The sequence below is a fragment of the Oryctolagus cuniculus genome, chromosome 17 (assembly GCF_051225735.1).
Source record: "Oryctolagus cuniculus isolate XC-2025 breed Fujian yellow rabbit chromosome 17, ASM5122573v1, whole genome shotgun sequence".
NCBI lineage: Eukaryota > Metazoa > Chordata > Mammalia > Lagomorpha > Leporidae > Oryctolagus > Oryctolagus cuniculus.
This window is the reverse complement of record NC_142883.1, coordinates 2,123,916-2,150,768: the sequence shown is the minus strand read 5'-3', so window position 1 is coordinate 2,150,768 and position 26,853 is coordinate 2,123,916. Positions and strand designations below refer to the sequence as shown.

At 65.6% G+C, this 26,853-nt stretch overlaps 2 protein-coding genes across 6 annotated transcripts in view; one reads left to right on the top strand and one right to left on the bottom strand.

Moving 5' to 3' along the window:
- Nucleotides 1–16,139, bottom strand: part of TBC1D16 (TBC1 domain family member 16) — a 52,197-nt gene extending 36,058 nt beyond the window's left edge. For 3 of the 4 annotated variants that reach the window (XM_070059967.2, XM_070059968.2, XM_089317995.1), the window contains exons 1-3: nucleotides 16,019–16,114; nucleotides 3,404–3,639; nucleotides 2,300–2,843 (exon numbers count right to left, since the gene is read on the bottom strand). In XM_070059967.2, the coding sequence (XP_069916068.2) occupies nucleotides 2,300–2,843; nucleotides 3,404–3,578 (719 nt within the window). In that variant the 5' untranslated portion in view covers nucleotides 3,579–3,639; nucleotides 16,019–16,114. Of the gene's footprint in view, nucleotides 1–2,299; nucleotides 2,844–3,403; nucleotides 3,640–16,018 lie in introns of all 4 variants that reach the window. The other variant, XM_070059965.2, reaches the window with a different exon arrangement.
- A 558-nt stretch (nucleotides 16,140–16,697) lies between these two features.
- The window catches only part of CCDC40 (coiled-coil domain 40 molecular ruler complex subunit), a 30,984-nt gene continuing 20,828 nt past the window's right edge, over nucleotides 16,698–26,853 (top strand). The window contains exons 1-7 of one of the 2 annotated variants that reach the window (XM_051830482.3): nucleotides 16,698–17,090; nucleotides 17,703–17,790; nucleotides 17,969–18,379; nucleotides 23,251–23,371; nucleotides 24,528–24,679; nucleotides 25,279–25,362; nucleotides 25,443–25,662. In XM_051830482.3, the coding sequence (XP_051686442.3) occupies nucleotides 17,062–17,090; nucleotides 17,703–17,790; nucleotides 17,969–18,379; nucleotides 23,251–23,371; nucleotides 24,528–24,679; nucleotides 25,279–25,362; nucleotides 25,443–25,662 (1,105 nt within the window). In that variant the 5' untranslated portion in view covers nucleotides 16,698–17,061. The remainder of the gene's footprint in view (nucleotides 17,091–17,702; nucleotides 17,791–17,968; nucleotides 18,380–23,250; nucleotides 23,372–24,527; nucleotides 24,680–25,278; nucleotides 25,363–25,442; nucleotides 25,663–26,853) is intronic. The other variant, XM_051830483.3, reaches the window with a different exon arrangement.

Genomic DNA, 26,853 nt, shown 5'->3' with positions numbered 1-26,853 from the left:
CAGAGGAAATACCAGGGCCCGTCTGGCCCCTCTGCAAACCCAGGTCTGCCTTCTCCCGTGAGCGCCCGGGCAGCCTGTGGTGCACAACGGGGCTGCAGCTGGAGCCAAGGTGCCTCCGTGCCACGCCTCTCTCCACCGTCTGCAAGACCAGCTCCACGGAGATGCCCACGCTGGCCCTCGGCTGAGGGCGGCCACCAGGAGGGCAGCAGCACTTCCCGCCTTTGTGCGTGAGCAGGAACGGGGGCAGGTGACACCAGCCAGGGCCGGGGAGGAGGCTCCCGGGCCAGGCCGGAGACCCCGGAGCTCCGGGCCAGGGGGTGGGGCCAGGACTTGAAGCAGATCTGTGCATTCCAAAGCTCAAGTCTCCGCTGCCGCTGCCCCCAACGGCTCTGGACAGGCGGGCGTGCACCTGCGCCTCACAGGGGGCAGAGGGCCCGGGAGAGGACACAGAGGCAGCACCCACACAAGCTGGCCGCTTAGGAGAGGAGGTGGTGGGGGCAGCTCTGCCCGTCCCTGGAACACAGTGGCCCAGCGGAGAGTCGGCTCTGGAAGCACTGGGTGCGCCCGGGCACCGGGGTGGTCTTTGAGCCCCCGGTGACTCCCACACGCACCGGGGCAGGGAAAGGGAGCCAGGTGTGCACTGTCATGGACACTGCCATGGGAAACCGGGGACCGCCCTGTGGTTCAGCCGTGGCATCCCACGGGGCTCTGGTTCAAGTCCCGGCTGCTCCACTTCTGACCCAGCTCCCTGCTAGTGCACCTGGGAAAGCAGTGGACGATGGCCCAGGTGCTTGGGCCCCTGCCCCCACGTGGGAGACCCGGAAGAAGCTCCTGGCTCCGGGCTTCAGATCGGCTCAGCTCCAGCCATTGCGGCCATTTGGGGAGTGAACGTGTGGATGGAAGACCTCTCTCTCTCTCTCTCTCTCTCTCCTCTGTGTAACTCTGCCTTTCAAGTAAGGAAACCTTTCATGTTAATAATGTATGAATGATCTTCGAGACGTTTTTGGAAGGTAAAAATCATGGAGCTGAGGCTCCAAGAGGAAGAAGTTCCCCAGGCTCCCGCCGACCTGAGTGCCGGGAAACCAGCAGCACCCAACTCGACTTCCCAAAGCTGAGCCCCGCCGAGCCCTGCCCGCTGGCCGGAGGGCAGGACCGGCGGGGCCCTGGCTCTGACCCTGCCGCCTTGGAAGTCCTGGCCCTGACCACAGACCACGCTGGCCCACCCCGGAGCAGAGTGGAGTGGTGCGGGCCCCGCCCCCTCTCCCAGCACCACGGGAGCTCCGACGGCGCCCGGCCAGCGGCACACGGGCAGGGCTGGCATTTTAGCCCCAGCCTGGTTCCCGGCCCAAACCCACACAGCTCAGCGAACCCCATGGGGACCCGGAGCCCCGGTGCAGGCGACCGCCCCTCTTATCTGCACTCCCAAGCACCAGAGGCCAGCGCCAGCAGCTCACCCTCGGCTTCCGGGGCCACAGCTCACAGAGGGGCAAACAGCAGGGCAGCGGCTGTCCCCAGGCCCCTCCCCCTGCAGCCGCGGTGTAGACCGCGGTGCTCATGGGTACTGGCAGGGGAGCAGCAGGCCACTTCCTCCCTCTGAGCCTCCCCCTCCCTCTGGACCCAAAGGATCCTGTTGAGCCTGTCCCAGAAAGCACAGAGACACACAAACTAAGCAGAGCTCAGGGGTCGGCCCTCAGCTCAGGCCTGGCACCCCCACGGGGCTCAGGGGTCAGCCCTGTGCTGACCGACTGGATCCCACCGCCTGCCGCCATCGCCCTGAGCACAAGTCGGGCCCCCACCAGGGCCCCCAGAGCTGTCAACCCTGCTGGCAGCCAGGCCTCTGGTCGCCTGCGGTGTTGCATTGGTCAGCGACTTTCGCCCTGGGGCTGCCTGCCCACCTCCAGGCACGGAAGGGCTCAGGCCCGGGGTCCCAGCAGCCGGGTCTGGGGCTGGAGGGCGGCAGGCAGGGCAAAGCCAGCCTAAGGTGAGCCCTGCAGGCCTCAGGTGCCCCCCCACCCCGCGCCAGTCTCTGGGCAATGAGCAGGAGGGACGGAGACGCCTCGGGGCTTGGCCTCCGTCACAGCCGCCCAGACTGGGCAGGGGCTGTGCAGTCCCAGGCGAGGCCACCGGAGGGAGGGCAGAGACCAACACGGAGACCCCGGGCGCACGCTCCCCAGCCTCCTAGGCCGAGGGAAGCAGCCGGGGAGCAGGGGGCTGGGCAGCCGGCCCCGGTGCTGCCAGCCCTGTGTGGACAGACGCGGCCGCTCCCGAGCCGGGGCCTCCGCCAGGCCCGGGGCCCTACCTGTTACCGCTCTCCAGGAACACGGAGCTGCTGCTCTCGGCCAGGGCCGCGCTGATGGGCGAGAGGCAGAAGGGCGAGGAGAAGGCGTCGGAGTCCGAGTCGAAGGAGCTGTCCCTGCTCACGCCGTCGGCCGACAGCTCCAGGGAGCCCTCCTCCTCCCCCGGCTCAGTGACTGCAGAGGAGGTGCCAGTGTCGCCGGGGGCCGCCTGCCGGGCCAGGAGGGCTCCGTCCACCCCGGGGCCCGGGGCCGGGCTCTGCTCTTCCTCAGCAGAGGAGCCGACGTGTACGGCGTCGGCCGTCCCCTGGCCCTCCGCTAGGACGTCCTCGTCTTTGGGCACCGGGGTGGGGGAGGCCTGGTGGGGGGCCCCCGAGCCCAGGGCGCGCCGGCCCAGGGGACGCGGCGCCTTGCGCACGGGGGAGCTGTCGGGCGTGATGTAACGCAGGGCCTCCTCGTCCTGCCTCTGGATGCGGGAGTTGGGGACCCAGGCCAGGATGAGGGTGGCCCCCAGCATCTCGTCCTTCTCCAGGTACAAGCACAGGTAACCTGCGGGGAACCAGCGGGATGGGTGGCTCAGGGAGGCCGTCGGAGGGCCCTTGGCTATGTACCGTGCAAACCCCCCAGCTTCAGACAAAAGCCGCCCCCCGGGGGGCACGACTGAGCTTGGCGTGGATCTGAGCTCTGGGCGCGTTCCACACCCCTCCCCCACGGCAGATCGGGGGCGCTGGTCCCCAGGGCGTGGCCTGTCCGGCACTTCCCTGCACTGGGGCGCTCTGGCTCCGCCCCTCCCCAGCCACTGTCCACCCCTGGTGCTTGCCCAGGGGTGCGGGGACCCCAGCCTCACAGCCTCACAGGCCCGGGTGGGGGATGAAGGCCACAGCAGAGTGAACCTGAAGGGCGGGGCCTGTGTCTCTTGCTGGACAAAGGGGCTGCTGACCGCTGATGGGGACAGAGGAGAGCGGGGGTGAAGGCGGCGTCTCCCACCGGGCCGTCCCAGGTCTCCCGGACAGCAACCGCCCCCTCGGTACCCACGAGGGCTGTGGCCCACCGGACTCCTCGCCCCACTCCCGTTTCTCAGAGCGGTGCCACTCGGCCCCCGGGCTCACCTGGGTGGTGCTCCCCCAGCCCCTGCAGCCCCTCAGGCGGGTGCACGCAGACATTGTTCTTGGAGTAGAAAATCTCCCCGTCCAGGACGGCAGGGGAGCCGCCGGCACCCGGCGCGAGGGTCAGGAGGTCGGAGGCTCTGGAGGAGGCCCGGCGGAGGAGGCGGCCCAGAGACATGGCCGGGCAGGTGTTTCCATCCTCTCGGGCTGCGGCCCGGGCGGGGCGTGTCCAGACCTGCCTGCGGGGAAAGAGCGGCCACTGAGCCTCAGCCACGCCCACGGTTGCGTCCTCCCGTGGCCGTGGCTCGGCCCTGCGTGGGGGCCGTCCTGCCTGTGGGAGACCTGCACTGGGTTCCGGGCTCCTGGCTTTGTCCTGAAGAGTGAATCAGTGGAAGGGTGATGTCCATCTCTCTCTCTCTCTCTCTCTGGCTTTCAAAGAACATAAATCAGTAAGTTAAATTAAATAATAAATTACTGGGTCAGCTCTGTGGCATAGCAGGTAAAGCCGCTGTCTGCAGCGCCGGCATCCAGTCCAGCTCTCTGCTGTGGCCTGGGAAAGCAGTGGAAGATGGACCAAGCCCTTGGGCCCTGCACCCACGTGGGAGACCCGGAAGAAGCTCCTGGCTCCGGCTTCAGCCTGGCCTGGCCCCGGGCCATTGCAGCCATCTGGGGAGTGAACCAGCGGATGGAAGACCTCTCTCTCCCCCTCTCTCTTTCTCTCTGTAACCCTGCCTTTCAAATAAAATAAATAAATCCTTAGAAAACGTGTATAAAGTGCTCCGGGACGAGTCCACGGGATCTAAGCAGCGCGGTGACTCGGGCCCCTGCGTTGCATTCTTGAAGGCGCCGCGTGTGTGTTATGTTCTCATCACAACAGAGGCCACGCAGGCGCATGCGCTCGCTGGCTGGGCTCAGCCGCTGCACAACGCATGCAGATGCATCCACAGTTCCACCTGTCAGGCTTTTAAAAATGCCGCGTGCTAAAAATGGCACGTTTTACGTTCTGCATTTTTCATCGTTTTCGCGGCATTATCCACAGCGGAGGGCCTCAGGCCGTGCGACACTGCCCGCCCCCGACTTCCTGCGTTTTCTGTGTCTCCAAAGCCCGCAGCGAGGGACGGCGCTCCCTACTAAGCGCTTCCAGCTCCACACCGGCCGCGCCCAGGCAGGAAGCGGGGTCGGCCTCAGCGGGGACATCGGTGGCCCCGTCTTCAGCTGCACCTGTCCCCGCTCTGGCCCACGCACGGTCCCCAGGCCCCCATCCCCGCGGGCCTGTGCCCACAGCAGAGGGTTCTCCCAGCACAGATCGGGACCCCTCCTGCATGGTGCCATGAAGGACCCCCGCCCCCTGTGCCAGCGTCACCTCCGATCACCTGCCTGGGGCTGGGGCTGGGGCTGGGCTCACATCCTCACCTCCTCCGACTTCGCCTCCCACATCGGGGCTCCCCCAGGGCCCCAGTCCATGTGGGTCTCCCCAGCTGGCCGCACTGAGGCCTCCTCCTGAGCCCACAGAACCCAGGCGACGCCGACCCCAGGGTGGGCGGAGCACGCCTGCTGGGCAGTGGCCAGGGGGCGTGACTGTGGGCTGGTCGGCCCTTATGTACCCGACTCCCAACTGCACAGACTCTGCACAAATTACCCAGAAATCCTGCTGCTGCTGTCTTCTCCCAACCACTGAGAAACACAAACTCTACCCTGAGCGCCACTGGATGTGTGAAGCAGCTGGGGCCGGAGGGCAGACGCTGGCACATCCAGGCCACCGCCCGGACCCCTGACTCCCGAGTGGTCCCCTCCACCTTCCCAGTCACCTCCCCCACCTCCCAGGGCCGCCTCTGGCCAGTCCTGGTGGAGGGGCAGGGTCACTCGTGCTGCAGGACGAGGCACCAAGCCACACGGTCACTTCCGGGCTTCGAACAGGACCTGGCTCCCTAAGTCCCAAAGCCGCAGCCAGACGGTGCTGCCCGACAGCTGGAGGCTTGATCCGGTTAGGGGGTCTGGGAGGGGCCTCGGGGGAAGTCCGAGGTCACTTGGAGAGTGCCCTGGGAGAGGGCTGACCGTACATGCCGAGGGGGCGTGGTCGCCCTCTCTGCTTCCCGCCTCCACGGCCGTCTGCCCCCGCCCCAGACGCCCACCAGTGAGGACCTGCCATAACGAGAACCTCAGAGACTCAACCCAGTTACCCCACGGCACCCACACACCGAAAACCCCACCCTTGCCCGCTGGCACCTGGGACGCCACACCCCGAGCCCTGCAACGCCTCTGCGCTCAGGGAGGTTTTGGAATTCAAGCACTCCAAGGTCAAAGGTCAGTCAAACAGCATCAGGAAGAGCCCCCTCTCAGCCCGGCCACGCTGTGAGCCACAGACAATCCGATGTTTCCTGGCAGCCACATCAGAGATGGCAGAGAGCGGGGCCGGGGCTGCGGCACAGCCGGTGAAGCCTCTGCCTGCAGTGCCGGCATCCCTCATGGGCGCCGGTTCAAGTCCCGGCTGCTCCACTTCCCATCCAGCTCCCTGCTAAAGAGCCTGGGAATGGCCCAGGATGGCCCGGCCCTTGGGCCTCTGCACTCGTGAGAGACCCCGAAGCAGCTCCTGGCTTTGGCCTGGCCCAGCCCTGGCCTTTGGGGCCAGCTGGGGAGTGAACCAGAGGGTGGCAGACCCCCCTCTGTCTCTCCGCCTTTCTCTGTAACTCTGCCTTTCAAATAAAACTTTAAAAAAAAATAAAATAAGGCAGCAAAAAGAAGCAAGTGAAATTGACTTTAATTCTGCTTTCTCGGTCCAGTCTACCCAAAACACAATCGCGTCAATGCATAACCGTGACGCAAAGATGGCAACAGAGAAATTTTACTCCTCTGACGTCTGGTGCCTGTCGTATCTGACCTGCCACGTCCCAGGTGCTCTGTGGCGGCCGTGGCCGTGGCCGTGGCCTGGCCTCACGCTGTCACTCACTGTCAGCCCCAGGCCTCACTGCTCCACAAAATCAAAGCCACCTTGGACGGGCGTCTGGAAGGAGATTCCAGACTTCAGGTGTTCTCCAGCCTCTCCCACGACCAGGTGCTTGGGCCCTGCACCCACCCCCCCCACCCTCCCTGCCTCTCCCTCCCCCTCCCTCTCCCTCTCTCTCCCTCCCTCCCTCTCCCCTCCTCCTGCCTCCCTCCCCCTCCCGCCTCCCTCCCCCAGGGGCTTGGGGTGCACATCCCTGGTGTGGCTCCGGCACCCAGCGCCACTCAGAGCACGGGACCTTCGCTGCTCCCCACCCACCACCCGCATGCATAAGGACACACACACCCCCGGAATGTTCTGGAAAAACCAGGCTGCTTTGGGGTACACAGGGCCATGTCCGTTAAACATTCGCCCGGACTGCTTGCTTTCTGGAAATGAATTGTTTTAAACGTGAGCCTCCCTCAGCCCAGAGGGGCTGGTTCCAGGCGCTGGACGTAGAGCAGAGTCGGACGGGGAGGCACGAGCACCGTAAACCCCAGGCCCGACACCGTGTCTCCCGCCACCCGCTGCGCCCTGTGAGAACAGGAGGCTGAGACCCGCCCCCACCCCCGAGTGACATCACCTGCTCTCACTGCGATCCCACACGCGTGTTCCCAGCGAGGCCCTAACCCCGCAGCCTCTCCACACGTGACCGTGGTTAGAGACAGCGAAGTGTCCGGAAAGTGCGCACCATGAAAACAGCACATGCATGTCAACCTTTTTTGAACCAAAACCAACTTGTGTGTGTGTGAGATCTATTTGCACCTTGTGTGAAAGGCAGAGAGACAGAGGGGGGCCATCTTTCATCCCCTGCTTCACCCCGCAAATGTCAGCAGCGGCAGGACTGCGCCAGGCCGGAGCCAGGAGCTCCACCCCCGTCTTCCCCGTGGGTGCAGGGCCCAAGCCCCTGGGGGAGGGAGGCGGGAGGGGGAGGGAGGCAGGAGGAGGGGAGAGGGAGGGAGGGAGAGAGAGGGAGAGGGAGGGGGAGGGAGAGGCAGGGAGGGTGGGGGGGTGGGTGCAGGGCCCAAGCACCTGGGAGAGGGAGGCGAGAAGGGGAGGGAGGCGGGAGGAGGGGAGAGGGAGGGGGGAGAGGGAGGGAGGGAGAGAGAGGGGGAGGGAGGGGGAGGGAGAGGCAGGGAGGGAGAGAGGGGGGTGGGTGCAGGGCCCAAGCACCTGGGCCGTCACCGGCTGTCTCCCGGGTGCACAAGCCGGGACACAGATCCCCCACGAGGGCGCCCCCAGTCCCCAGCACTGCACCAAACGCGCACGCCCACACTCCTCTCTCGCTCTGATTTTTCCTCAAACTTTCCGAAGTTGAAACTGGCCACGGCCAGGGCGCCAGGACAGGGCCTGGGAGAGATCCTGCCCTCCTCCAGCCCCGCAGGCACCAACCCTGCCCACACCTGATCCTGGACTGGGGCCGCCCGCTCCGTCCCCAGGGCCCTCACACCTGCCACCTCTGGGCCACACGTGGGTCCTCTCAGGGGTTCCCTGTCTGTCCCCGGCCCCACGGGCAGCACCGTCATGCGCACGGCTGTCTGCATCTTCCCACGGCTGAGCACCCGCTCACCCAGCAGAGGCAGGGACAGATGAGCCCCAGGAGCACCTCGGGACCCGGCCTCGCCGTGGACAGCACGGACGCAGCAAAGCCCAGGAGGCCACCAGTGCCACAGGACACAGCACCTCCGGCCTGGGGCTCTGGGCGTCAGCCAGAGCTGCACGCACCACATGCACACACCTCACACATGCAACACGCATGTGCACACACCATATGCACACAGCATGCGTACATGCAACATACAAACACAGGCATCCACACACCACACACATGACACATGCTCAGATGCCATACACCAGACACAGGCATGCACTACCTCACATGTGCAGACAACACGGTGCACAAACAACACACATGTACACACGTCACACGTATGCACGCACAACAAGGCATCCACATGCATCTATACATAACACACGTACAGGAGCACACACCTCGTGCACCACAAGGCACACACACGCACAGGAACACGCCACACACGTGCACAGGAACACGCCACACAGCACAGCCTCTGTTCTCCAACAGCACAAATAACAACACGTCAGCTGCTGCCGGGTCCCGCCTCTGGCTGCCACCCATGGGTGGCGACGGCATGAAGGGAGGGGCAGCCGGCTCGTCTGTGCCAGGGCCCGTGACCAAGTCAGCGGCAGACGCCTCAGCGCTCAGCGTCCCAGACAGGGCGAGGGCAGGCAGGGCCCCCGGGAGCCGGGCAGCCACGCACAGCAACCTCGGCTCGGGCCGCGCCCGCCTGCCGCAGCCCCCAGCCCCCAGCCCCCAGCAGCACGGCTGTCTCCAGCCCCTCCCAGGCCAAGGGGAGGTCATCCCCACCCCGTCCACGGCGCTGTCCCACAGGGAAGGAGACAGGGCCGAAAGCAGCGCCCAGCTCCCTGGGACTCCAGTCTCAGCTGACCCCAGGGTGCTCGGGTGGCCGTGCCCCACCTCGGCCAACAGCAGCTCCGAGCCCCGCACGGGCACACGCACACACATGCATGTACACGCACGGGCACACGCACACACATACACACACACGCATGGGCACACACATACACACATGGGCACACACGTACACGCATGGGCACACACATACACACATGGGCACACACGTACACACATGGGCACACACATACATACATGGGCACATGCACACTCACGCACGGGCACACGCACACACACGCCCTGCCCGCAGCACCCCCTCCTTCCTGCAGCAAGGGGCCGCCTGCAGATTCAGGCTCCAGCAGGGGTCCCGGAGCCGATCCCCCAGGGTAAGGGGCCGACTGGACCCTGCAGGTCAGGCTAGCGGTGGACGCAGGTCACGAGAGACCAGGAGGGAGCCGGAGCCTGAACCAGGGACCTGGGGGATGAGGGTGTGTCAGCTCAGATCACCACCTGTAACAGACGGACAGTCTGGGGGGGCACCGACCTGGGGGGCTGTGTGTGTCTGGGGGGGACGCTGACCTGGGGGACTGTGGGAGACGCTGACCTGAGGGGCTGTGTGTCTGGGGGGGACGCTGACCTGGGGGGCTATGGGGGAAAACTGACCCAGGGGTACTATGGGGGGACGCTGACCTGGGGGACTGTGGGAGACGCTGACCTGGCGGGCTGTGTGTCTGGGGGGGATGCTGACATGGGGGGCTGAGTGTAGTGTGGGCGCTGACTGGGGGGTCTTCGTGTGTGGTGGGGATGCTGACATGGGGGGGGGGGGCACTGTGTAACTCGGAAGGAGAACAGCTTGGCCTCCCCTCAGGACACGTGTAGACGCTCCTAAAACGAGAGCCCCCTCAGCCTGCACCCCCTAAAGGGGGGCTCCCGGAGGACGGCGGCTCCTCGGCCATCGGCAGCCCGCAGGGCCAGGCAGTTGGGGACAACGATGAAGTCTGCGTCCTGGGGGGCGGGGGGCTGCGGGGGCTGGGGCAGGGGGAGCTGCCCACTGGGGCCAGACTCGGAGAGGAAGGTGGTGGAAGCAGCTTGGATGGGCTGGGCTGGCAGCAGAGCCGGTGGCTCCGCGCACAGCTCTGCCGAGCGGCTGTTGACCACGCACGTCCCCCCTGCCACTGACAGCTGGCTGGCCTAGAGGCACCGGGCTTGGGTGGCCGGGTGGGGAGGGGTGGGGCCCCCAGCAGCACCAAGGGGTAAGGTTGAGACCCTCCCGGCCCGAGTCCTGCTCCCAGGGTCTGGTGGGTTACGCACTCCTGGAGGCAGAGACAGCCACAGCCGCCCCGACACCAGAAATGAGCAAAACCAGGACAGGCCCCGGCAGGCCCCGGCAGGCCCCGGCTAAGGAAGTGCTGTCCCTCCCCCTGCGCCAGCTTCCCGGGCCCCGGGGGCCCACGCCCACTGCAGGTCTCTGGGCTGTGACCAAGGCCCCGGGGGCCCACGCCCACTGCAGGTCTCTGGGCTGTGACCAAGGTGCCACGGGGCCAGGTTCCCACGGGGAGGTCCCGGGCAGGAGCTGCTCTGGGCCCTGTGGCAGTGTCTGGAGGCGCCCGCATCCCTTGACTCTCAGCCCTGTCCGCCTCTTCAAGGCCGGCAGTGGCCTCCTCTGCCCCCACCCCTCGGCCTCCTCTCTGGCCTGCAAGGGCCCAGGCAGGTGACCCAGGAAAACCCCGCATCTCAGGTCGGCTGATGAGCGCCCTTAACTCCATCTGCGGCCTCCATCCTCCTCGGCCACCCGGCCTAACACACCCACACGTGCCCTGTGTGGACACCTGGACCTCCCGTGCTGACCACACCAAGCCTGGGACACTAGGCAAAGCCGATTGCTAACTCCTGGGAGTGCTGGGCCCTACTCGCCCCCTGACTGCCAAGCCCCATGGAGCGACTTCCCTTCTGCAGTGTGAGAGGGACCTGGGCCCGCATCTCCGAGTGAGAGCAGCGAGGGTGGACGGCGGGCAGCTGCAGGCCGCAAAGCGGGGCTTGCCCAGCCCAAAGCCTCGTCTGTGTCCTGCGGGAAGGCTCAGTCAGGGCAGGCAGAAAGAGCACGGGCAAAGGTGCCAGTGCCTTCTAGAACCTTCTAACCTTCGTAGGAAGACCTGAAGAGTCAGCGCAGCCTGGAGCCACCAGTGGAGGCCTGGCCTGGCCTCGCACCCCACTCAGTCTTCTGCCGTGTGCACCTGCCTCTCCCGTGTGCACCCGCCCCTCCCTCATGCACCCGCCCCTCCCGTGTGTACCTGCTTCTCCCGTGTGCACCTGCCCCTCCCGTGTGCACCTGTCTCTCCCGTGTGTACCTGTCTCTCCCGTGTGCACCTGCCCCTCCCGTGTGCACCCACCCCTCCCGTGTGCACCTGTCTCTCCCGTGTGCACCTGCCTCTCCCGTGTGCACCTGTCTCTCCCGTGTGCACCCGCCCCTCCCGTGTGCACCCACCCCTCCCGTGTGCACCTGTCTCTCCCGTGTGCACCTGCCTCTCCCGTGTGCACCTGTCTCTCCCGTGTGCACCTGCCTCTCCCGTGTGCACCCACCCCTCCTGTGTGCACCTGTCTCTCCCGCGTGCACCCGCCCCTCCCACGTGCACCTGCCTCTCCGGTGTGCACCTGTCTCTCCCGTGTGCACCCACCCCTCCCGTGTGCACCTGCCTCTCCCGTGTGCACCTGTCTCTCCCGTGTACACCCGCCCCTCCCGTGTGCACCTGTCTCTCCTGTGTGCACCTGCCCCTCCCGTGTGCACCCACCCCTCCCGTGTGCACCTGTCTCTCCCGTGTGCACCTGCCCCTCCCGTGTGCACCCGCCCCTCCCGTGTGCACCTGTCTCTCCCGTGTGCACCTGTCTCTCCCGTGTGCACCCGCCCCTCCCGTGTGCACCTGTCTCTCCCGTGTGCACCCACCCCTCCCGTGTGCACCTGCCTCTCCCGTGTGCACCTGTCTCTCCCGTGTGCACCTGCCCCTCCCGTGTGCACCTGCCTCTCCCGTGTGCACCCGCCCCTCCCGTGTGCACCTGCCTCTCCCGTGTGCACCTGTCTCTCCCGCGTGCACCCGCCCCTCCCGTGTGCACCCACCCCTCCCGTGTGCACCTGCCTCTCCCGTGTGCACCCACCCCTCCCGTGTGCACCTGCCCCTCCCGTGTGCACCTGTCTCTCCCGTGTGCACCCACCCCTCCCGTGTGCACCTGCCTCTCCCGTGTGCACCTGTCTCTCCCGTGTGCACCTGCCCCTCCCGTGTGCACCTGTCTCTCCCGTGTGCACCCGCCCCTCCCGTGTGCACCCGCCCCTCCCACGTGCACCTGCCCCTCCCGTGTGCACCTGCATCCGCCGCCCCTCGTCAGTGGCCAGGAGGCAGCGGTCAGCACCATAGGCCAGCAGGTCATCTCACCTGCGGGAACGCAGCCCATGCCCAAGGATGCAGCCCACAGCAGACTGTCCAGCCGCCCCTCTGCCTTGTCACGGTCACACCACACAGAGGCAGAGCACTCTGGGCCTGGACCCCGGCCACGTGGCTGGGAGAAACCGGTTCATCCGCTTTGCCCTCAAAGGCCAAGGTCAAAGAGAACAGGGGTGGCAGGGCCTTATCAAACACGGGCCAGCACCTGCACACAGGAGCGGTTTCCTCCCACGCGGCACCTCGGTGAGCCACCAGCCCCACTTCCCATCATCCTTCCCAGAACCCCACCTGCACCTGCTCCTTTGAGGAGCCCCGGCACCATCAACCCCACCCGCACCCACATCAGGACGCCGGCCCCAGCCTGCAGGGTTTGGAAAAGGAAGCGCAGCGCGGTCCCACCACTCAGTGCCGGGTGGGGTGGGGGCGCGGCTCAGGCAGCCCCTCCTCTCGCTTGCACGTAACTTCTGGCTACGGGACTCACACACAGAAGAGAAACGCCCTTGCCACGCATGCGTCACGTTCCGGGTTCACGTGGACAGGGCTGTGGCCCAAAGACGAGCAGGGGCGCGGGCACTGGCACACGGCACGGTGGCTCCTGCAGTGGCCAGCCCGGAGGGGCCAGGGACACACACAGCGCCCTCTCTGCAGTCCGCAGGGCTCGGGGTGAGGACGCCGGGCCGTCCCGCGGACGACAGACTGCAGTCCTTTCTGTTCCTTTGTTTCTATCGCCCACAGGGCAGGAGCCGCATCAGGCATCAATCAAACGGAGTCTCTTCAGATGACCCAAATTCTCTCAGCTCTGAGGGCGGCTAAGTAAGTTCCAAAGGTGCAGGGAGAGACACGTCCACGCCAGACGAGCCAGCAGCTCATGATGCAGACTTAGACACCCAAGCCGGGGGCCCAAAGGATGCGTAGGATTTAAACATCCAACAACGTCAGTAAGATTTTTTTTTTTTTTGACAGGCAGAGTGGACAGTGAGAGAGAGAGAGACAAAGAGAAAGGTTTCCCTTTGCCGTTGGTTCACCCTCCAATGGCCGCCAGGGCTGGCGCACTGCGGAGGACACATCGAGCTGATCTGAAGCCAGGAGCCAGGTGCTTCTCCTGGTCTCCCATGGGGTGCAGGGCCCAAGCACTTGGGCCATCCTCCACTGCACTCCCGGGCCACAGCAGAGAGCTGGCCTGGAAGAGGGGCAACCGGGACAGAATCCGGCACCCCGACCGGGACTAGAACCCGGTGCATCGGCAACGCAGGCGGAGGATTAGCCTAGTGAGCCGCGGCGCTGGCCATCAGTAAGATTTTGAAAACAAAAACGCCACCACCGTGGCGGGTGCTTGGCACCACAGCTAACACCCGGCTTGGCCACCTGCAGCCTGGGACTCTGTCCTGGCTCTGCTTCCGGTTCCAGCCTCCTGCTGATGACCGGAAGGCAGTGGTGATGGCTCAAAGAGTTGGGTCCCTGACCCCACGGGAGAGACCCGGATGGAGTGCCCTGGCCCGGCCCAGCCCCAGCTGGGAGTGGACCAGGGGTGAGAAGTCGGACTCTGACACAGGCGCCGCCCTATTTTAGGGAGGAGGGGCAGGTCAGGTAAGTGGCTGGGTTGCAAATGTAACACAGTGGTTGATACAATGATCACCCATAAAATCCACCCGCCCCCCACAAATCCTTCACATCCCTGGGAAACAAGTAGCTAATCCCACAGGAGGACTGCAGTGAATTAAGATTTTCCTAAGAGATGTGAGTTGTCCGGAGCCCGGCAGACTCTGGGCCCCAGGACAGCCTGTGAGGACACCACCTCTTGCCAGGGCTGCGTGGGTGTGGGATTGCCACGTCTGCACACGATGGACTTTCTGTCTGATGGGCCACACAGCCAGAACCACAAAACCCACACGGGCCCACCAACCCCGCCCCGGGGCTCTGAGGACCCTGCAAGGCCTGTGAACAGCGCGCACGACCCCATTTCCCAGATGGGGGAACCAAGGCACCGGGGAATCCAGGAGGTCCGGGCGCCGGGGTCGGGATGTGACCAGCTCTAGCCTGTCTTTGGCGACCCCGGCAGCTCACTTCCCACAGCCGGGGCGCAGACCCCACGGCCGGCTTCTCACAGTCACAGGCCACCGCAGTGCACGCAAACAGCAGCTGGGGCCGGGAGACAGAGGGAGACGAGGAGTAGGGCCTGCTTCCGGCCATTCTCACGCCTCCCCTGGCAGAGCGGGTCTGTGAGTGGCAGGGCCAGGTCCAAGGATGGGGCGGGGTGTGCACACCTGGCTTTGGGGGCTACAGCACCCTGTGCCCGAGAGCCCGCTGGGTCACCCCTGGTTGTGCAAACTTGAGGAAGCTACGTCTCCAAGTGTATGTGTTGCCATGGAAAACATGGACCACGCAGGGCGGAGCTCACGGCTTGCTCTGCGGGCTAAGCCAAGGCACAACGGATGACCCGACTACGGCGTCACCAGGGGCCCGAGTGGGTCTGCCGGGAGGAATTCCTCAGGGGCTGGTGCCGTGGTGCAGCAGGTGAACCCGCCTGCCACGCCAGCATCCTACATCGGAGCGCCAGTTCGAGTCCCGGCTGCTCTGCTTCCCATCCAGCTCCCTGCTAATGCACCTGGGAAAGCAGCAGAAGAGGCCCGAGTGCTTGGGCCCTGCACCCGTGTGGGAGACCTGGATAGGGTTCCAGGCTCCCGGCTTCAGGCTGGCCCAGCCCCAGGCATTCCAACCACTTGGGGAGTGAACCAGCGATGAAAGAGCTCTTTCTCCCCTCGATTTCTCTCTCCTGTCTCCCTGCCTTTCAGTTAAACCTTTAACAACCGAACTTTCTTACTCACAGTCTGAGATCTCCCCAACCATACACACTTCACCTAAAGGCGCCCAAACCTAACCTGGGTACGGAAGCAGCAGCTGTGCTGGGCACACAAGGACGCCCAGTCCAGCAGAGCTCAGGGAGCCCCTGGGTCTGACAACCCAGGGTCAGGGGGCACGAGGAAGGCTCTGCAGCCACACGGGCCGGGCTGCACCTGCCCTCTCCCCACTTCCCACAGCCCTCTCCCTTCCCTTCCCAGGCAGGAGAGGAGGCAGAGCCTCAGGTGCTGGTGCCAGGGGCGGCCATGAAGCTGACCTGGGCGGGGAGGGTTGTCCCTGAGGACAGAGGGGCTGACCCTTACCACGGCCTCTTCCACTCCTGTTTTATTCTGAACCCAACCCCAGCCAGAGAGGACGCGGGAATGAGGGTTTCAAGCCTTCCTGGCCTTGTGCCAGGGTTCCTGGTGTTATTTTTAGCGATCTTACATGAACTGTGTGCCCCCCCCTTAGCCTTTTTTTCTTTTTATTCTTTCCAGGCAGAGCCAGGCCGAAAGGCAATGAGCACCGCACGCCCAGCGCGTGCGTGGGGAGGGCGCACGGGGCGGGGGGTGGGGCGCGTGGCCCGCACTGCACGAGGTCCCCTTTGCGGGCTCCGGCCGCCCGCCAGACAAAGGCCGCAAGTCCCGGGGCCAGGGCGCCAGCCACGCGGGAGCCGAGCCTGCGCGCCCCAAGCCCACCTCCGCCCGGACCCGCGCCCGCCGCAGAGGGAATCCCCCGGCTCCCCGCGCCATCTGGGGCCTCCCGCAGCGCCCCGCTCGCGCCGCAGGAACTGCAGCCGGCCCGGCCCCTCCCGGGCCCAGCAGCCACAGGCCCCGGCGCCCCGCGAACCGCCAGCCTCGCAGAGAGGGCGCCCCCGGCCCCCAGGAGCCAGTGGCCCCCGCCCCACAGCCCCCACCGACCACAATACGCACCCGGGTCCCGCCGCGGGGGCCGGATTCGCGCTGGGCCCAGGAGCCGCCGCTGCCGCCGCCGCCGCCGCCGCTGCCAGTGAGGCGGGGCGGGGCGGAGACGCGCGGCGAGGCCCGGCCCCCGGACCGCCCCCGAACCCCCGGGCCGCGCCTCCCGACCGCCGGACCGCACCCCCAGTCCCCGGGCGGCCCCCCCAAGCCCCCAGTCAGCAGCCTCCAGTCCCCCGGCCAGTCCCCTGAGTCCCCGGGCAATACCCCCAACCCTGATCTGCCCCCTGGACTTCTGGACCACGCCCCCAGACCGCCCCCAACCCGGACCGTCCCCGGAACCCTCGGGCCGCGCCTCCTGACAACGGGACCGCACCCTCAGTCTCCCAGACCGCGCCCCCTGGACCGTCGTGAACCCAGACCGCATTCCCAGTCCAGTCCCCGGAGGCACCCCTAGTCCCTGGGTGGCACCCCCAACCCCAGACCTCCCCTCCCAGCCTCCAGACCGCGCCGCCCGGACCGCCCCCAACCCGGAACGCCCCCGAACCCCCCGGCCGCTCCTCCCCACTGCCGAACCGCACCCCCAATCCTTGGACGGCACCCCTGGACCCTCGGACCCCCGCTCCCGACTCGGTCCCGCACAAAGCAAAACTCCTCCGCCTCCCGCCGCGCGCTCGCCCCCTCCGGTCGTCCCCGTGGACGTTCTCGGCTTTGGGGCTGGGGGACCCAACTGGAGGGCCCTGGGCGTCCCCCTCCACGGGGGACTCCTGGCGGAACCCATGAGGAAGGGGCTGGAGACGCAGATGGAAGCGGGAGCCGAGCGGGGACCCCTACGCCGGCACCCCCACACCGACCACCACCCTCGAGCCCCGTCCTGCCCCCGGGGCGCGCGACCGTGGGGGGCGCTCGGCAGGGGCGCGTCCTGGCGGCCGGACCAGGAAATACAAATCCGCACCGGGACCCTTCTGCCCGTGTAGACGCGAGCCTTCGCGGGCGCGCGGACGGTGCCATGCGCGTCCCCGAGCGCGCTTGTTGACGGCGTCGCCTAGCAACGGGCGATGGCGGAGCCGGGAGACTCAACTGGCGGGTCAGCAGGGTGGAGCGGAGCGGGGCCGGGGCTGGGGGCGCAGGGCGGAGGGGGCAGAGGGGTGAGGGGTGCGGAGAGGGCAGAGAAGAGGGCGGTGGGAGGGGAGGGGCAGCAGGAGGCCAAGGGCAGAAGGTAGAGGGTGAGGGGTGCTGGGGGCGAGGGCCGCGGGTCTTCAGCGGCCAGGCCACACCCCTCAGGCTGTCCTGCGGGGTGGCCCCGGTCGCCCTCGTCCACAGCCCCTTCTCTCCTGCTTCTCCCAAACCCTCGGCGCCCACCGCACCCCTGCCCCCTCACTTTCGGTCCCTTGGTCTCTCTCCTGCCCACTCTGAGAGCCGCCGGGCAGCCATGGTGCCCCGGTCCCTGCTGCAGACCCGAGCAGGTCCCGCTGCCCCCAGGACGCTGCCCTCTGTGCACTGGGCCCCCTGCCCTCACAGACCCGCCCCTCCGGGATGGCCCCCCACCCTGCAGGTCCCCTCAGGGATGGGGTGACCACTACCTGGGCTGCTGGGAGCACACTGGGCACCCTGAGAGGGGTCAGTGAGCCCAGCCAGCAGCCACCGCCCCCAAGGCTCGAAGAGGCTGGAAACGGGGCACGTGTTTCCTATCACCCAGGTCTCAGCCGGAAGGAGGGTCCCCGGCCGAGGAGGACGTGGAGGCGCAGAGCCAGGATGGCGCCCCGGTACAGCTCCCGGCGGGGAGGGTCAGTCTGGGCGTGCCCGTCCTGGACCCAGGATGTCCTTGGGTGGCCCTGAGTGCCCGAGAAGCAGGCAGGGGTGCGGGTGGGTGAGGGCGGGCAGCATTCTTCCCGGTGCTGGCCTGGACCCTCCCACAGTGCCTGATGGCAGCTTCCTGGTTTGCCCTCTGCCACGCGACCCCAGAGCCAGGAACAGACAGACGCCGAGCCTCCTGAAGGGGTCGACAGGGCCCACGGGGAAGGCGAAGAGGATGGCGGCGGCCAGCAGGCTGGCGGCGGCACGCCCCAAGGGGAAGCTCCCAAGGCCCCGGAAGCCAACTTGGAGGAGGAGTGGGGTTCTGAAGAGGACTTGTCGTCCGACGTGGAGTCACAGTCCCCCGAAGGGCAGGTCAGTTCCATGGACACCGCCTACTCAGACGTCAGCACCCAGGAGCTGCCTGCCGAGGTGGGCCCCGGAGAGCCGGACCAGAGGACGAGCAGGGATGCCACCCCCCTCGAGACGCCCGTGGAGCCGCAGGGACCCCATGCGCCTGCCGCCAAGCCCGCCCAGCCGGCCGTGGGCCCAGGCGCGTTGACACCCACCGTCAGCCAGCTGGTGAGTAGCCCTGGGTTCTGATCTGAGCCAGGCTCCTACTGCCCGTGGTGGGGGGCTTTGTCTTAGTTTGGGGATCTGCTGCCGCAGCCCAGCTCTCCCAGTGTCCCCACACCCCAGCCATGCACGGGCAGCCCCCGGCCCAGCCAACGTGGTGGCCCCTGGTTCAAGTAAGTTCTCTGGAGGCTGGAAGCGGAGCAGCCAGGACTTGAACCGGTGCCCCTATGGGAAGCCGGCGTTGCAGGCTGGGGCTTTAACCCAATGCACCACAGCGCCGGCCCCAGTGAGTTTTCTTTCTACCCCTTTTAAAATGTTGTGTTTGAGTCCACAAACAACGCCAGCACTGGAGTGAGGAGGCCATGGAGGCGGCCCCCACTTCTCCTCCCTCTCCCCATCCGTGTTGGCTTCCTGTCTCTGCTAGGGGAAGAAAGCCCCACGGGGTTGGCTCAGAGACGAGTCCTGGGCCCAGCTCCTTTGCTACGGCACGCGATGGAGCTGCCCGCTGCTGGCCGTCCCCTCCCTGCCGTTCACGGCAGCCTGCCACCAGAACCCAGCCACTGCCTCGCTGCATGCCAGGGCGTGCCCAGGCCGCCTCCACAGGGCCCAGGTGTCCGGGGCGGCTCTGAGCACAGACAGGTTCACTTCCGAGCAGCCCGGGCCCTTGAGGCCTTGATTGGACGGGACGATTGGTCGGAAGTCCCTGTGCTCAGATGCACCTGGCATTCCCTCAGGCCGAGGCTCCTGGGGGGACCATGGCGGACGCCACGGGGCCGGGGGGAGCTGTGCCCTCTGCGTCCAGCAGGCGACACAGGCCCTTGGGCACCCCAGCCTGACCGTGCCCTGTGCTCCCTGGAGCGGCCGGCTGCGGCCCTGGGCACGGAATACGGATTTTATGAGATGCTCTGTATGTGTGTGTGTGTGGGGGGGTATTTCTTCAAAGCAGGGAATGGTTATCTGCAGTGAGGAGAAATCAGGTCACCACCATTCATTCATTCATTCATTCATTTTTTAAAGATTTATCCTATTTTGGAAAATCATCATTACAGAGAGGGGAGATAGAGAGGTCTTCCATCTGTTGTCGCTCCCCCTCTTCGTGGAGGAACGACACCTAACCCTGCCTAGGCTTCATATCCGAGTCACGGCACCATTATGTCGCTCCCCGTCTTCGTGGAGGAACGACACAGGACCCTGTGCTGTTCTTTCGTCTGCTCGGCCCTCCCCGGGTTTGCTGCTGGTTCTTCCCGGGTTGGCTACCGACCCTTCCACCTCCGTGGAAGGGCGGTCCCCCTGCCACTTTCCCCACTTCCGCGGGGGAGCGGCACACCGCCGGCCGGCTCTCTCGGGGGCTGCACAGGTGTTCCTTCAGATAGATGTTCCTGGTGCATGTTGTCTCTCTCCTCCTTTATAGTCCTCTTCCACCAATCCCAACTCTGCTACCCACACGCCGAGTACGCTGCTCTCCTCCAATCAGGAGCAAGATCAGCTCCTGCAGCTCAGTCAATCAAATTGGTGAGAGGCAGCTGCATAGAAGTTGTTACTTCCTTATCAGCGCCATATTGTGGGAGAGCAGATGCATAGAATAAGTCTTAATTCCAGTAACTTAGTCTGGTCTGAGTTGCTCCCCACAATCTGTTTGTTCACTTCCTAAATGGCCACAACAGCCAGCACTGGGCCAGGCCAAAGCCAGGAGCCCGGAGCCTCCTCCAGGTCTCCCACGTGGGTGCAGGGCCCAAGGACCTGGGCCATCTGCTGCTGCTTTCCCAGGCCACAGCAGGGAGCTGGATCGGAAGTGGAGCAGCTGGGACTGGAACTGGCACCCACATGGGATGTGGTGTCACAGATGACAGCCTCACCCGCTGTGCCACGACACCAGCCCCCACAACCATTAATTCAGAACTTATTTACTTGACAACGTGCAAGTCTTTTGCACACCTCTTGTCAGATTTATCCCTGAGAATTTCATTTTTTTTTTTTTTGACAGGCAGAGTGGACAGTGAGAGAGAGACAGAGAGAAAGGTCTTCCTTTGCCGTTGGTTCACCCTCCCATGGCCACCGCGGCCGGCGTGCTGTGGTCGGCACACCACGCTGATCCGATGGCAGGAGCCAGGTGCTTCTCCTGGTCTCCCATGCGGGTGCAGGGCCCAAGCACTTGGGCCATCCTCCACTGCACTCCTGGGCCACAGCAGAGAGCTGGCCTGGAAGAGGGGCAACCGGGACAGAATCCGGCGCCCCGACCCGGACTAGAACCCGGTGTGCCGGTGCCGCAAGGCGGAGGATTAGCCTAGTGAGCCGCGGCGCAGGCCTCACGGTTTTTTATGTTCTTTTTTTTTTTTTAAGATGTATTTATTTTACTTGAAAGCCACAGTTACACAGAGAGGAGAGCCAGAGAGAGAGAGAGAGAGAGAGAGAGAGAGAGAAAGGAGAGGCAGAGAGAGAGCGGTCTTCCATCCGCTGGTTCACTCCCCAGATGGCCGCAATGGACGGAGCCAGGAACTTCTTCCAGGTCTCCCACGTGGGTGCAGGGGCCCAAGCACTTGGGCCATCTTCTACTGCTTGCTCAGGCCATAGCAGAGAGCTGGATTGGAAGCGGAGCAGTCGGGTCTCGAACAGGTGCCCATATGAGATGCTGGCACCACAGGTGGCGGCTTTACCCGCTACGCCACAGCGCTGGCCCTGGTTTTTTTATGTTCTTACATGTGATGCCCAATGGTTTGTGGCCGGTAGGTAAATATACCGCCAGTTTGTGTGTATTATCCTGATATTCCACAACGTTGCCAAACCCTAAACTCCTAGGTCGTTTGTCATGTGGCTGGCCCAGCCCTCAGAGGACACAGGTGGTCACTGGGTCCCCTCCCGGCCAGGAAGCCGTCCTGGCTTTTCTCTGCCTGCCTGCCCAGCTGGAGCCTCCGTCTCTCCTTGCACTGAGGCGCCCGCTGCATGGGGAGCCGGGCGGACGCCTCCCTCCCAGCAGGCTGAGGACGCGCACCTGGTGCGTGGAGGCGGTGAGGAGGACGCGGTGCCGTCTGCAGACGCCACGGCTGTGTCCGCCCTGTGCTCGCCCCCAGCACCCACCCCCTCCCCCGTTCTCCTTGGGCGCTCTGGGACAGTGCTTGGTCTGGGACAGTGCTTGGTCTGGGACAGTGTTTGGCCTGGGACAGTGCTTGGTCTGGGACAGTGCTTGGTCTGGGACAGTGTTTGGTCTGGGACAGTGCTTGGTCTGGCACAGTGCTTGGTCTGGGACAGTGCTTGGTCTGGGACAGTGTTTGGCCTGGGACAGTGCTTGGTCTGGGACAGTGCTTGGTCTGGCACAGTGCTTGGTCTGGGACAGTGCTTGGTCTGGCACAGTGCTTGGTTTCTCAGATGGTAGCACAGCCCTGCGTGGTGAGATAAGCACCCAGGGCCCTGGAGCTGAGCGAACGCCTCCTCCCTCCCTCTCCCAGTGTACCTTGTCGCCGTGTACTGGGGGCTCCAGGACTGTCCGCTGGGCCTCAGCCACCGCGGTCACTGCATCTGAGGCTCAAATGGCCCCTGGCGGGCACTGGCCACTGCTGGCCCCTTGGCGCTGGCTCCCCCACCCATGCTTCTCAGCGTGTCCTTGCTCCTGGAGCAGGCTGCCCAACCCTAGAGGCAGACATAGCTTTGGGTGCTGTTTTGTTTCATGGAAAATGGAATTTAAGATCTGAGGGTCCTCTCAGTGCCACAGGGTGTCACCGTTCCCAGGCCCTCTCGGTGGAATGAGACAGAACAGACGGGCGCGGAACAGACGGGCGCGGAACAGACGCGTCACGGCTACACTCCCAGCCACCACTTATGCACACAGTGTTCGCAGCCACAGCACACACAACGCTTACGCAGTCACACCTTGCTCAAGCAGCCCCTCCTCCTCCCCCAGCCCCACCCGTGGGCCCGAGGTTTGCATTGTTCTGGAAGTGTGGGGAGGCCACACACCTCCTGGGGCAGACGTGGTCCCACCCTGGCAGTGGCTAAGACCATGAAGGCCCCACCTGCTCCCCCAGCCTGGTACACTGAGGGCGGTGACAAGGTGGAGGAAGGCCCCACCCACTCCCCCCAGGGCGGTGACAAGGTAGAGGAAGGCACGTGGTCCCTGGTGCCCCTCATTAAGCTAGCTCCATGAGTGCAGGTGACAAATGCATGACCAAACCACGCCCTGGGAATCAGTGACACAAAATGTGGGGTCTGCACCTCCGGCCTGGCTTCTAGAAACTTCCCAGGAAGCAGTTCTCTAATCACAGGGAGAGCCCAGGAGCTGGGCAGTGAGCGGGGCCCTCGCCAGCTGCACCCTGGACCTCGCAGGGCGGCCTCTGGCTCTGGGCCCTGACTGTCCTCGTGCCCCCAGCACCTGGGCACCCACAGCCAGGGCCAGCCTGCCCGATGCTGCCCCCTCGGGTGACAGGACCGGTGCTCAAGGCGAGGGTGTCTGGGCAGTGTCCTCCGTGGGCACCAGCGGTCACCAGCCGCCCGCAGGGGTGACCGGAAGTGTCTGTTCCAAACGAGCGGAAGCCAGGGCTGTAAGGTGGGGCAGGTGCCTTCCACGGAGACCACAGAGGAGAAGGGTCTGAAGGAGGGGAAGAAGCCGTCCCCTGGGGGCCCTACCCAGAGCTGGGGGCTCACAGAGGCCGCCTCCCAGCCCTAGCGGGGGGCAGGACCCGTGGCACCCACAAGCCTGGGGCCTCAGTGTCGGGGGCAGAGACCGTGCCTGGGGCCTGGGGGGACCAGTAGAGGCCTCCTACTCTGACCGGCTGCACAGTCAGGAGCTCCGAACAGTGTCCGAGGCCCTAATGGCCCCGCTGGCTTCTCAGAGGCAGCCCGCGGCGCCAGCCCCCTCCACTCAGCTCCGGCTGTTTCCACTGCAGGCCCAGCTGCAGCGAGGCCACCGGGGGAGGGACCTGAGGCTGAGCCAAGGGAGCAGCGTCCTGTCCTCGGAGCTGGGCGAGCTCCTCCTGGGCACGGAAGAGCCCCTCTCGCAGGAGTCAGGTACCGCCGGCCAGCCCACCGGACGACACACGTGCCAACAGCAGGGGGCTGGGCATGACGGAGCCGACTGTGTCCCCCCACTGAGCGCTCGCACAAGCCTGCAAAGGGGGGACCCCTCCATCTTACAGACAGGGACCCCACAGTCGCTGAGCAACGGAGTGGGTGCCAGAGCAGGGCCCTGACTGGGACCCAGAGCTGACAGAGTCCCAGCTGCCCCACCCCCACGGCCACGCCTCCCTGCCTCCAGGTCTCCCAGAGGGGCTTGGGGACCGCCCCCCACCCAGTGCACACCTGCCCGCTGGTTTCAAAGGCTGTGCAGGCCTTTGTGTGTGTTTCCTTGGTGCCTGTGTCCCAGGGCTGTGGAGACCCAGGAGAGCAGTCTCCACGTCACAAACACCCCCAGGCCCAGCTCACAACACCCAAGTCTCACAGAAAACAGAGCAGGGGTCTCTCCAACCCAGACGGACAAAAAGGCGGCCACCAGGGCCTTGTGGACAATGTCCTCTCCTTTTCAGTCTGATCAGCTCTCTTCCATTTCTTAAAAAAGTCGAGGGACCGGTGTGTGGTGCAGCAGGGTGAGCCACGCTTGTGACACCGGCCGGCATCCAGTATCGAGCGCCGGTTCCAGCCCCGGCTGCTCCGCTTCGGATCCAGCTCCCCGCTAATGCGCCTGGGAAGGCGGCAGGTGATGGCTCAAATGCTTGAGCCCCTGCCACCCACGTGGGAGACCCGGATATAGTTCCTGGATCCTGAGTCTGACTCAGCTCTGGCCATTGCAGCCGTTTAGGGAGTGAACTAGCAGGTGGAAAATCTCTCTCCCTCCCTCCCTCTCTCTCTCTTTCTCCTGTCATTCTCTTTCAAATAAATGAATCTCTTTCAAAAGATACATTAAAAGAAAGATCAAAGCCAGGGCACCAGTAGGCGGCCCCCTTGGCGTCCACTCTAACGGGCAGCTGCACGATGAGTTTCTTTCCTGTCCACCTTGAGAAGCTGACCCCTCTGTAGACCCTGCCGACAGCACCCAGAGCCCCCTGCCCGTCACTCTGAACCACGAGCCGCGCGGGTGATTTCTGCACCGCGTGAGGGTGGAGCAGCTCTGCTGGCTGACGCCCACTCTCTCCACCGACCCCTGCGGTGCCTGCCTATCCGGCCCCAGTGCTGTCTCCGGAGGGACCCCTGGCAAGCTTCCTGGACAGGATCCAGCGGCTGCCCACCGAGGAAGAGACCCCAGGGGACAGAACGGAGTCCCAGGGCAGTGCCGAGGCTGCTGACGACGGAACTCAGCTGCTGGTTCTGGACCCAAACCACGTGAGTAGTCTCGGGTCTCGCTTTCGCCTGGGCCTCTTCCGCCCCCTGCATTGCAGCTGCCCCCTCCTGTTCTCTCCCCACCCCCGCTCTGCACAGTCACCTGCTGAGTGGGGGGGGGTCCCCACTGCCAGCTGGGGCCGGGTCGCTCTCGTGGCAGGGGCTGTCCTGGGCGCCACAGGCTGTGTGGCAGCAGCAGTGTCTCCTCCTGCCGGGAGGCAGGGCTGCGGGCAGTCCCCCCCACGGAGCCACTGGCTTGGGTGCAGCCAGCCTCCAGCTGCCGTCCCACCCCGGTGCAAACAGCAAAGGCCATCTTGATGCGATTCAAAGCCCGAAAACGGCGCGGCTCCAGCACTGTGAGGAGGAGGCTGGGCTGCATGGGGAAGCTGTCCGGGCACTGGTCTGGTGCTGGCGGCCAGGGACACTGCCCACCACAGCCCCGGCCCCAGCTCACACCAGTCTGCGCTCCGTTCTGCAGAGCCGGGGACGAGACTTGAACTGTGGCTTCCAGAGCGGGGTTCTCGGGCCGCGGCGGGAACGTCCAGCCTGGGGGCCCCGAGCGGGTGTGGACGGTAACGGTCGCCTCTGGTTTTGCACTTTAGCCCCTGATGATCAGGTTCCAGACTGCCCTAAAGAACTACCTCAGCCGACAGATCGAAAAGCTGAGGCTCGAAGTGAAAGAACTGGTGCGTATCCGTCCAGCCCGCGCCCCCCGCCCCGCGCCTGCTCCACGTCCGTGACCCCGGTCCGCCCTCCGCTCCTGCAGGAGGTGGCCAACAAGCAGAGCCGAGCGCAGCGGCAGGAGCTGGGCGTGAATCTCTACGGGGTCCAGCAGCACCTGGCGCGCCTGCAGATGCAGCTGGAGAGGAGCCACGACCGCTACTCGGTGGCCGCGTGCGCCCGGCGGCAGAAGGAGGAGGAGCTGCAGAGCGCGCGCGCGCTCCACGCCAAGACCAGCGCGGCCGCCAGCCAGGAGCGCAGACGGCGTAAGGAGTCCTGGGGGGCGCCGGGGGCGCGCGCACACGGGCGAGTTGGGGGGGGGCAGGCAGGACCCGTGCGCGCACAGAGGCGCCGGGGTTTTGTGCGGCAGCTCCCAGCTGGAGGCGGCGTGGGGGTGCAGGCGGCAGGAGCGGCCCGGTGCTGTCCCGTGTCACCACCAGACGCCCCGCGTTCCCAGTCACCCTGGGAAGAAGCATTTTGGGGCCCTGAGGAGTGCAGGAATTCTGGGACTTTCAAAGTTTGAGGGAGCAGACAGAACCTGTCCCCAAGAACCCCCAAATTTATAGAAAGCACCAAAAAGAGACCGACCCTCCGAGACGGTGGAGCCGCGTTCTCTTCTGCACCTGTGACCTGTGACAGAGCAGTGATCTAGTGGGGAAGGGACACCAGCCCCGCCGCCCCTACATGGTCCCGCCCAGCCCCCACGGCAGACCCCTGGCCTTGGGCCTTGGGCCACAGCCCAGCCCTCCATGCAGGCTGTGATCCTGACCATGGGGGCTGCTGCCCCTGCACCAGCCTGTAGCGGACACATGGGGCCTGGCCCCTGGAGGACGCCCACAGTCCCCCACCTCACCTGGCAAGTACTAAACCCTCACATCCCGATGTCGGCCATGGGACCCCAGGTGCGGCGGAGCCGGGCAGAGACCCCGACCCAGGCCTGGCTCTGCGCAGACCCAGGCAGGCGGGAGCCAGGCGCTAGCGGCAGGATTGACTGCTGTGATGGTCATCCCTGTGAGAAGAGGGGCCCTGGGCCTGGGGAAGCCCAGCACCTGGCGTCCCAGGTCTCAGAGCACAGCCCCTCGCCAAGATGGGGACGTGGGGGGACACTATGAGTGCAGACACAGACGCGGCAGCCAGGGGCCGGAAGAAGACATCGACGCCCGGCGGCACTGGAAGCACTGGGAGCCGGGACCCTGGGCCGCCTTTGCAAGAGCGCCCAGGCCCCGCCCACAGCCCTGTCCTGGCCCCGCCCAGGCCCTGCCCGGGTTCCGGGGTGAGCCTGACATCATTTCTCCCTTGCTGCTTTTCCTGCCATTCGTTTCTTTACCTCTGTTTCCCCCAAGCCTCGCACACGGGGCTGAGCTGCACGGATCTGGCTGTGAGCAGCCGGCCAGCAGGGGCTGCCCAGGCCCCGTGCACAGCCCTCGGCGGCTCCCTAGATGCGCACGTGAACACCC